The 10,490-nt window shown below is 47.8% G+C and overlaps 3 protein-coding genes across 3 annotated transcripts; 2 read left to right on the top strand and 1 right to left on the bottom strand.

Annotated features, from left to right (window-relative positions):
• Nucleotides 1–861: 861 nt before the first annotated feature.
• On the top strand, nucleotides 862–5,790 carry LOC109735301 (CBL-interacting protein kinase 21). The gene is made up of 13 exons (XM_020294499.4): nucleotides 862–1,403; nucleotides 1,491–1,553; nucleotides 3,101–3,172; nucleotides 3,255–3,362; nucleotides 3,453–3,533; nucleotides 3,602–3,655; nucleotides 3,759–3,884; nucleotides 3,972–4,181; nucleotides 4,280–4,381; nucleotides 4,730–4,846; nucleotides 4,977–5,048; nucleotides 5,192–5,266; nucleotides 5,366–5,790. Exons 1-13 carry the CDS (start codon nucleotides 1,233–1,235, stop codon nucleotides 5,468–5,470), a joined length of 1,356 nt encoding a protein of 451 aa, XP_020150088.1. The 5' UTR covers nucleotides 862–1,232; the 3' UTR covers nucleotides 5,471–5,790.
• A 223-nt stretch (nucleotides 5,791–6,013) lies between these two features.
• LOC109735302 (pentatricopeptide repeat-containing protein At5g48910) lies at nucleotides 6,014–8,009 on the bottom strand. Its single transcript, XM_020294500.4, has one exon. It carries the CDS (start codon nucleotides 7,942–7,944, stop codon nucleotides 6,112–6,114), a length of 1,833 nt encoding a protein of 610 aa, XP_020150089.1. The 5' UTR covers nucleotides 7,945–8,009; the 3' UTR covers nucleotides 6,014–6,111.
• A 102-nt stretch (nucleotides 8,010–8,111) lies between these two features.
• LOC109735318 (uncharacterized) lies at nucleotides 8,112–9,865 on the top strand. Its single transcript, XM_045232706.2, has 6 exons — nucleotides 8,112–8,321; nucleotides 8,565–8,657; nucleotides 9,217–9,247; nucleotides 9,359–9,385; nucleotides 9,464–9,584; nucleotides 9,674–9,865. Exons 1-6 carry the CDS (start codon nucleotides 8,256–8,258, stop codon nucleotides 9,726–9,728), a joined length of 393 nt encoding a protein of 130 aa, XP_045088641.1. The 5' UTR covers nucleotides 8,112–8,255; the 3' UTR covers nucleotides 9,729–9,865.
• Nucleotides 9,866–10,490: the final 625 nt, after the last annotated feature.

Genomic DNA, 10,490 nt, shown 5'->3' with positions numbered 1-10,490 from the left:
CATTTGGTTTACAGTTAAGTAATAGTCCGACGCTTCATTGACATGTACGGACACACACACCATGGCGTGTACCTGGAGCTTAACAGTCGAGTATTAGTACTTTGCACCTTTTTTTTTCTTTTATTATAACTCGAGTACTTTGAACCAGGAAGGAAGAGTGGTAATCAGGGCTGGTGGTTGCGTGCGTGTTGCACATATGATTTACTAGCGGCTTCATTTGCGAGCACACACGTGGATCGGCTAACTCTACAAAGGCTAGCTAGAAAGCAACGAAGCACCATGATATCGCCCCCCCCCCCCTGGGCATCATGCCTTTGAATCTAGCGCTGGACTCGGACATCAACACGCCTGCTGATTGAGAGCACGACACCAACACATGAGCTCTCGCAATTGAAATGTGGTCGCGACACACATAGCTGTTCCCCCTTTATTTTTATTCCTCTTCTGAAGGAGACGCACAAATGGCTGCATATTCTCCCGCGTGCTTTGGAAAAGATAAACAGCCGTCGAGAAGCGAAAAGGCGTTCCATTTGGTGGATGATACAGCTTTCTAATAATTTGACAAAGTGTCGGAGAAATAAACAATCCAAAGAGACAATCAACAATCTTTACGGTCGAACAAAAGGACCAAACTCCGACTTTTCTCATCCAGCTTCAATTATGCAACAAATTAATACTACGAATGATCTGCGAATCACCATCCGGATAAGACACGCACGCAACGCACCCTCTTTAACGTGCGGCCAAGCCTGATTCCCCCTGATTCATTGAGACATAAATATATATAAAAAAACAAGAACTTTCCTTTTGAAACTGAGAAAAAAAAAAAGGGCTTGATGAAGTCAAATTGAGGTTGAGTCTGGGTCGGGTCATCAGAAACCATTCCTCCTCCCCCCATAACTCCTCCCTGGAGCACCCGAGGCGCCAAGGCCGAGCTCCGATAAAAGCCCGCGCTCTCCCTGCCCCCACCTAACGTTCTCCCAGCCTCCAGTCCACCCCACCACGCACGCACGCGCGCGCGCGCTCTAGCTCGCTCTCGCTCTCTCGGGCCCTCGCTGCTCCTGTGTCTTCTTGCCCCTTCCGCCCGCCGAGAGGTGCCGGCAGGTCGGCGAACCCGCGCCCGCGCGCGCTCTAGCTCGCTCTCGGGTCCTAGCCTTCTTGACCTTCGCCCCCGCCGAGAGGGAGGTGCCGGTAGGCCGGCGAACCCGCGCCCGCGCGCGCGCCGCGCCGGCATGGCGGCGTCGGAGGGGGCAATGCGGATGGGCAAGTACGAGATGGGGCGGACGCTCGGGGAGGGGCACTTCGGCAAGGTGAGGCTGGCGCGGCACGCCGACACCGGCCGCGCCTTCGCCATCAAGATCCTCGACCGCCAGCGCATCCTCGCCATGAAGATCGACGAGCAGGTGCGCGCCCCCTCCGCCCAATCGATCGACCGATTCTTTCCCGGATTCTTTCGTCTTGCTTGCTTATTCGTGGTCGTGGTGGCGCAGATAAAGACGGAGATCGCGACGCTGAAGCTGCTCAAGCACCCCAACGTCGTCCGCCTCTACGAGGTAAATTTCACCTCCACCATCCCTCGCCCAACCCCACAAGTCGAGAGAGTTCGTAAGATTTGGTCCTCTTTTTCTTCTCCCTGGCGCTGAAATGTTCTTGGAGCCGGGTGGTTGGGTAGGAGTAAATGAGCGCCAATCGCGTGATCGGCACATCGATTCGCAGCCACACCGTGCGCCATTGAAGTTGCCGTCTGAACCTCCAGAGCTGCGGCGGGTTCCAATTATTTTATCCCAAAACCTATTTCTGCCGCGGAGACGATAGGTAGAAGAAGACTCACCGAGCAACCCAGTAGCAGTCCGCCTTGAATAACCGCCCACATGCGCGGTTAAAAATTTTCTCGACTGCGACATCGGTGTAAAAAAAAAGGAACGCTCGAGGTGACTAGTACTAGCCAGCCAGACAGACAATGAATTTTCTACCCAGACGGAGCAGGAAAGGGCAAGAGCCCTGTCGCTCTCGTGTTACACGCCACCATTAATTTTCTGCCTTGCACTATTTTCCCAGCATTATTATACCAGGGCGAGCATTATTTTTCTGCCCTGTGTGTGATATACTAATGCGGCCATTGAGATTGGCCAAGATCCAGCGTAGTTACGTGCAACAAGAAAACAAAACACTGTCCCTAAAAAAAACACTGGCTGTCACATCTGATGACGTCCATGGTCCATTGGGCATTATGATATGGTCCTAGTCAAGATCATGCTAACCTGACCGGACGTCCGCGTGCCATCTCAGCCGTGGGATCCGGGGATCCGGCGGCCGCCGTCGGTCCACCGCGGCGAACGACGGCGATCGGATCAGGACCCGCCCTGTGTTAGCAATAACTTAAGCAACCCGGAAGCCACCAAACGGGTGCTCCCAAAACGGAACACAATCATTGAGGGAGGGGGAGCCGTCTAGTTTATCGTTTGTGCGTTTCAGGCAACTTCTTGGTCCTGCAAGCCATCATCACATCACAGTACTGCAAAATGCAATGCAGAGAGAGAGAGAGGATAAGAACCAAACCGGCTACACGATAGGATTGCAACGGAGAGATAAGTGCCAAACGGGCTAGACAACAATGGTAATTTTAAGGATAACCTGGAAAAGGGAGGCTTGTTGGGGTGAGACCAGACCGTTTCTTTTGAGTGTTCGGCTCACCGACTGCTTGCGTTGGTGGATAAACTCCAGCTCCATCCATGTTAGGCTTCCTGCGATCAGAAAGAAAGGTTAGGAAAGCGATGCCTGCACGCTGAAGCAAAGCATTAGAAATTTGGTCCCCTGAAACGTAGAATTGCACCCTACAATCTCTAAATTATTATGCATTAACGACGAAACTGCAATCTACACTGGAGATGCAGTACCAGCCAAGAAAGCTGAGGCCATCATCTCCATTGAAAATGTGATTGCCTGAAACATAAAATTGCACGGAGAAACAGAAATCATACCAATTTTATTTTATTTAATTAAAGAGGTTAAGCAATCAGGCATTTCTGTAACAATTATCCACGCCCACTTTATCCTTGGCCAGCCTGAGTGTGTTACAATTCCAACCCTTCTTCTGCAGGTTGCCGCAAGCAAGACCAAGATATACATGGTCCTCGAGTACGTAAACGGAGGAGAGCTATTTGAGAAAATCGTAAGGATTCTTTTCATACGCTCCCACTGTGATAAGCATGCTTCACATGCATCCATCTCTAACACTCCCTAATGCGTGCCAGGCACTAAAGGGCAAGCTCTCAGAGAAAGAAGGGAGGAAACTGTTCCAGCAACTAATGGATGCTGTAAGCTATTGCCACGAGAGGGGTGTTTATCATAGGGACCTTAAGGTAAGTAACTACTGAGAGTTTCCACCTTTTGATTCCGAACTACGAATGGATACATGATTAAGACCTGACATTCTTCCGCACCTCCTGTAGCCCGAGAATGTCCTGGTTGATGCAAAGGGGAACATAAAGGTCTCTGATTTTGGACTAAGTGCCCTTCCACAGCATCAACGGGTATGGTATTTTTCCTTTTAGGTAGCTGAATCATTCCCCTGGTGTCTAAAACAAAGCCCCATTTTCAGAAAGATGGATTACTGCATACCACGTGTGGCAGCCCTAACTACATAGCCCCTGAGGTAAGGACTAAGCATTATTTCCTCTGGCTCTGAACCTAATACGGGTTCATGATTCTTCTGCTTACTCCATGATGGAATTTCTGATAGTGGTGTATGTATGTAGGTCCTTCTCAACAAAGGTTATGATGGCTCTATGTCAGATGTATGGTCCTGTGGTGTTATCCTCTATGTGATGCTTACAGGGAATCTTCCGTTCGATGACGAAAATATGGTTGTCCTTTATCAGAAGGTATGAAGCAAAGAATCGAGGCCCACGCTAGCAAAATGTGCTTTTTTTTTGCTGCGGCCATATCTCACAGTATGATATTATTCTCAGATTCTGAAAGGGGATTATCGTATTCCTAAATGGCTTTCGCCAGGAGCCCAAGATATACTGCGAAAACTCCTGGATCCGAACCCCATTACCCGCCTTGGCATGGACGGAATAAGGGAGCACGATTGGTTCAATCAAAGTTATACTCCAGCAGTGCCTTTTGATGATGATGACGATAATTACGTTGGTGATGACAACTCCCACATGACCAAGGTAGCCTATGTGATGTGCACTGATATTTGCTGTATAATCACATGGTTTTAAATTTTAACCGAGTGACAAAGACTGAACTTCATCTGGTTTTTTTGAAGCACGATGGCATTCAAGACAATCCCGCAATCAACCAGATGAATGCTTTTCAACTCATCGGAATGTCCTCGTGCCTTGATTTATCTGGGTTTTTTGAGAAAGAAGTGAGTCCAATATTTGTTTCTTCATCTCATTTGTTAGTGCATGCTCATGCATTTTACTTCCTCAAAATTACTACCAAAGGGTCTATCTAAGCTAGATACAATCCAAACCCATACATCTAACAGGATCTAACTTGGAAGGGCCACACCTCAGATAATAAGCACGTCAAACAACAAAAATGTTAGGCAATGTAAGAAAATAATAGCAGACAGGAACCAGTTATTGACAAAGCCACTGATTGTTGTCATAGTTATGTACATGTCCTCACTGCGCATCTGCTATGCCAATATAAATGTCCTTCATTGTAGTGGTGACCCTCCACTAAACTCAGATGGGTGACTTCATTGCAGGATGTCTCGGAAAGAAAAACCAGATTTGCATCAAACTATCCCCCTACTTATCTATTTGAGAAGATAGAGAGCAATGTCATAAATATGGGCTTCCAAGTACAGAAGAACAATGGCAAGGTTAGTGACCTCAGATGTGTCTATGGACTAAGAACTGCATCATGTTAAAACACATTGTTTCAATGGATTGTGTACAAACTTTGTTTTCTCCAGTCAGTGATGTTCACAGCTATATTATCATGTTCTACAGCTAAAAGTGATCCAAGAGCGCAAGGGACCAACAAATCCAAGAGGGCATGGATCATTATTAATTTCTGCTGAGGTACTTTTATCATATTGTCACAGTTAAAAATACAGATTAATGCAAAAAAAAGAAGGAACTATCCAATACAGCTTCCATTTCATGGTGCAATGTGTACCTGTTAGACATTGCTGCATCTTAACATAGTTGCGCTGTGATTCCAGGTGTTTGAGATCAATGAATCTCTTTATGTTGTTGAGCTCAAAAGGTCATGTGGAGACTGCTCCCTATACAGACAGGTAGGTTACTTCCCTTGCTGAGTCCGCTTTAAATAATTTTTTTTATTTCTTGATCATTTCGGTCACAGCACAACATCCAAATCACAATTCTTGCTGCAGCTGTGTGCAACGCTCTCAGACGACTTGGGAATATGCAAAAGCCAGCAACTTCTGAAGAATGACTCTATAAGACAAGAGCTTTATCGATTTAATAGTAGCTTTTGATAAAAGGGCCCCCTACCCTTTTTCTAGCAAGAGAGCCTACTAGGTAAAAGGATCCTCCCTTTTAAACAAGAGGACCCACCAGGCCACCACTAGGTATCATGTATGACACATTTTTGTAAAACCAAGTTGTAGATATACAAGTTACACCATTCAAATACCAAATATTGACCAGCCGAGGAAAAAAAGTTTTCTCTTGGATGGTTCATGATAGTTTTATTTTTATTACTTTGGGCAGATTTGCTACTGACTATGTATGAAATATTATGTAAACAGTTGAAGTGTGCATATAAGAATTACCTGTTCTTTGTTTCCCCTCTTAAGTTTGATGTATACTGGAAGGCAGATCTTCTGTCCAAATCCTTCAGCTTCTAAATGACTTCCATGACTTTCGGAAGAATATAATATATGATACTCCCTCCGTAAACTAATATAAGAGCGTTTAGAACACTACTTTAGTAATCTAAACATTCTTATATTAGTTTACAGAGGGAGTACTATAGAAGATTGTTCTTCTAGTGCAGTTCTTTCAGATGCATGCTCAAGTATAAGAATATCTAGCAACCTTAAACTTCAGAATGCTAGCAGGGTACGGCCAAACAATTGCTACACCAAAACCTTTTCTGGTATAAAAGGTTCTAAGTTTACCAGTAATCCTTACATGAGCACTGCCCTTCATTAAAATGGTGGAAACGATTCCGGTCTCTAACAATCAACTTGCGACCATATACCAAGGATATAAGCTTAATCGCTGAATGGCAGTCTTCACAAGCTCTGAGGTTCTTTGTTATTCGAAGAGTTGACCCTGGAGGGGTGGTCAGCAGCCCAAAAGCAATGGCCAGCTTCTCGCTATGTTCAGCCAGTGCCCGCTTCTTAGATTGCTCATCAATATCCTGCAATACCAAGCTTGTCATTGGCCTATATCCTGCTTGTATTAACCGGCCAATCATCTCTTCCAGCATCTTGTAGATCTCCTCAATCCTCGGATGCGATCTATCACCGGAAACAAACTCGTGAACTGTGTTCTCCCATTCGATCGAGCTCCTTCCAGGAACCCTCTGAATGTTCTCCCTCTTGATCGTCTTTCTCATTTCTGCAACACCTTCCCATGAGTTTGCTTGTGCATATATGTTTGACAGTAACACATAGTGCCCATCCGCAAGAGGATCCAACACTCTCAGTTTAGCCATAGCTTCCTCTGCAATCTCCACATTCTTATGGATGCGACAGGCGCCAAGAAGTGTTCTCCAAATAATTGCATCTGGCTCAAAAGGCATGCTCCTGATAAGCTGCATTGCCTCCTCAACATGGCCTGCACGACCCAAAAGATCGACCATGCATCCGTAGTGCTCGACCCTTGGCACCACACCGTGAACGTCAGTCATTGAGCTGAAATACTTCTTGCCATCACTCACTAGACCAACATGAGTGCACGCCATAAGAACTCCAACGAAGGTGATCTCATTTGGTTGCAGTCCTTGTGATATCATCTCCGAGAACAAACTTAGAGCATCATGGCCAAGTCCGTGATTGGCCAGTCCGATGATCATTGAACTCCAAGTAAGCACGTCCATCACAGGCATAGCGTGGAACACCTTCAGAGAATTCTCAATGTCACCGCACTTGGCATACATGTCGACCAGAGCAGTACCGAGCTTCATGTCTACCTCAACCCTGTGGCTCTCGACAAACCGGTGCACCTCTGCGCCAATGGTCAGCGCCCCCATGTCGCTGCACGCTGAGAGCACGCTCACCATGGTGATGCAGTCTGGAGCGATACGCGCCGCTCGCATCACCTTCCACAGCTCGAGCGCCTCCTTGGACCGACGGCCCTTGGCGTACGCGGAGATCATCGAGCTCCACGAGAAGGCGTCCCTGTCGCTCGTCGCGTCGAATATCTCCCTCGCCATCCCGACATCCCCTCTCACGGCGTACCCGTGGATCATCGTGTTCCAGGACACCAGGTCCCTGTCCCGCATTCCGTCGAACACCTGCCTCGCCTCCGCGACCTCGCCGCGCGCGACGTAGGCCGCGAGCATGACGTTGCAGAGGAACACGTCCCGGCGGGGCGCCTCGTCGAACGCGGCGCGCGCGAGCTCCGCGCGGCCCGACTTGGCGTACATCTCGACGAGCGCGGTGCGGACGAAGAGGTCGGCGGCGGCGAAGCCGGACCTGACCGCGCGCGCGTGGAGCGAGGCGCCGAGCGGTCGGGTCGCGGCGGACGAGGCGAGCGCGGCGGAGGCGGCGCAGGCCTGGAGGGCGAGGGAGAGGGAGAAGGAGTTGGCGAGGAGGCGGGGCGCGCGCGGGAGGAGGCCGCGGAGGACGAGCAGGGCCTGCAGCGGGAGCGAGGCGCGGAGGTAGGCTCGCATGACGGTGCTGACGACGAACGCGTCCGCGTCGGCCGACTTGACGAGCCGCGCGTGCGCCGCCAGGTGCTCCGGCCGCGGCGCGGCCGCGCCGCCCCCTCGCGCGCGCATCGCCGAGAGCTTGCTTTGAACCGTTCGAGTCCTTCGGCCGTCGGCAGGTGCACGAGCAGCGCGCTGTGACGGCTCGGTGAGCGCGTCTCGGCCGTGCGATCGGCGGAGGCTGGATCTCACGGCCAGGAAGCTGCCAGCGAGGCCCGCCGCGCGTCGCAAATATGTGGAGCGACCGTGGCTTCTCCTGCTGAGTGCTTCGTTCGAGCACTGCGCCTACCGCGACCAACCTGACCGGCCAGCCGCCCCGCCGTCGTCGCCGTCCACCGCCGCAGCTTGTCCGGTGCGATCGCGCGAGGAAGAGAGGGAGGGAGATGAGGAGCAGCGAGGCCATGGAGCTCCTAGGCTTCGCTCCCTACTCCCGCCCGTCCCCTTCCGAGGTATCCATCTTCCCCAATTCGCCCCCCTCCCTCCCCCCCCCCCCCCCCCCCCCCCCCCCCCCCCCCCGCTGCCCCCCTGCGAATATCCAACCGCGGGTCATCTCAGGATGGTAGTCTCGCTTTGTCTGGCTAGTTCTTGCTCCGACGAGCTAATCTCTGAGCTATTTCTGCTGGATTTTGGTGAAACGTGGGTGCCAATCTCCGAAATTTGAGTTCATATATACTCTGAATCTTCTGTTGCAGGTGAAGGCTGCGTATAGAAGAATGGTCATGGAGTCCCATCCCGATCGTGTCCCGACGCATGAGAAGCCTCAAGCGGAGTCAAAATTCAAGCAGGTCAGGTACAAAACAGTCATGGTCAAGAACTTCAGGCATCATGATGTTTGTTATTTGCATGTTCCTTGTTCATGGTGTTTTTTTTTGCGGGGTCCTTGTTCATGGTGTTATTCAGGCATGAAATGCAATTAGACGAGTATTTAGCTTGATCATGCTAATGTTTGAAGCAACGTTTACCATGCTAATTGCTCTTCCATAATTGAATCGCTGATGTCAAAGTGAGCATAGATGTGATCTTAATGTACTTACTGAGCTTTTGGAATTACCACGCTAATTGCTCTTCCACAGTTAAATCGTTAGTATCAAAATGAACATAGATGTGATCTTAATGTAGTTCCTGAGCTTTAGGTAGCTGTTCAGCTTATGGACATATATTTGGCGTTCCCTAGTATGGAAGAGATTTTGTGCAAATTTGAATGTGCTAACACTCATACTTTTTCCAGTTGAGTGAATATTATATTTGAATGTGGTTTTCCGTACGAGGATCACGATCAATTTCCTGAATTTGAGTTCTTTCCGACAATTGTAATCAAAGCTTAATTGTGTTTGTGTTTTGCAGATAGTAGAAGCATATTCTTGTTTGAAGGATGGTATGTTATTCACTTTGATAACCAGCCTTTGTTTTTCCTTTATCATTTGGCACCTAAGTTGCAATTGGTTTGACTGATGGGATTATGGTATATGCTCGTTGCGGTTTGCAGGTCGAAGATTTGGGAACAGAATGGAAGGTAAATTTTGTTTCAGAATGCAGATTTGTTGTTTCCTCCATCTTTGTAGCTGATGAGATGATCATGCCTGAAATGCAGTACATGTAATGAGGTCTGGCGTTCCAACGGGATACGGAAGATCAAACAAGACGTTGGTTAAAGCCCCCTTTCTGCTCATAATTTGTGCCGCAGTTTCTTTTGGTTCCTACAGCGCTTCGAGGTAAGCATACTTGCACTTTTTTCCCAAGAGAAAACATTAAGATCTACATTCTTATTGCTGATTGAGAAATCCATTTTGGTTTCATGAAGGGCATACCAGCGGCAAAAGGAAGTGTGTTCCTCTCAGAACCCTTTTCTTCCATAGTGGAAATCCATTGTACTGTCGATATCCACATATATATAAGCTAATAGAAGAGAAGATCGGTGTGTTGCAATTTGAGATGCAAAACAATCTCTGCACTGAATAAAAGCACCAATCACTGTTTGTGATTTCGAAGAAAAGAGGCATGGTTTGCAGATATTCAGTTTGGCTCTAGGGAGCATATATGCTCCTGCGCCCCAAAATTACATTTACAATTTACAAATGTGAAAAAAATAGAAAACAATTCAGACATGTAAATGTTCATGTCCAAATGTCATTTGCAATTTTTTATGGCGAAGCCCAAGCATTGCAACCTTTAAAAAAAAGTTGAGTGCCAATTTTTTTAGACTGCCAATTTTTTGGGCATTTCTAGAGACATGATTAACTGATGAAACACAAACACAACTGTTCCTTTTTGCATGAAAATTGTCAAGAACACATCAAACACTAATATTGATCATGTACAAAAAAAACTCTTAGAAAATATTTGTTTGAGTTTTTGTTCGCGCCAGGAGCTTTGTTTGCATGTATATTCTAGGAGTGGGTTTTTGTGATTTCAGAGATCCATTCAGACCTTCAGACCATGCGGAAGATTGGATCATATAAATTTCAACATTCATGGACAGCCTTTACTACAAGACGTTCAATCTATGCCAAAAATTGGTTTAGTAGGGGCATAACAATCTTGGCAAGGACACAGGGGTACAAATTGTTGAGAAGTTTGTCATGTTGAAGCCATTTTGGTATCTTTTTACATGCATGATG

This window comes from Aegilops tauschii, chromosome 2 (assembly GCF_002575655.3).
Source record: "Aegilops tauschii subsp. strangulata cultivar AL8/78 chromosome 2, Aet v6.0, whole genome shotgun sequence".
Lineage (NCBI taxonomy): Eukaryota > Viridiplantae > Streptophyta > Magnoliopsida > Poales > Poaceae > Aegilops > Aegilops tauschii.
This window is presented reverse-complemented; position numbering and strand designations above follow the sequence as displayed.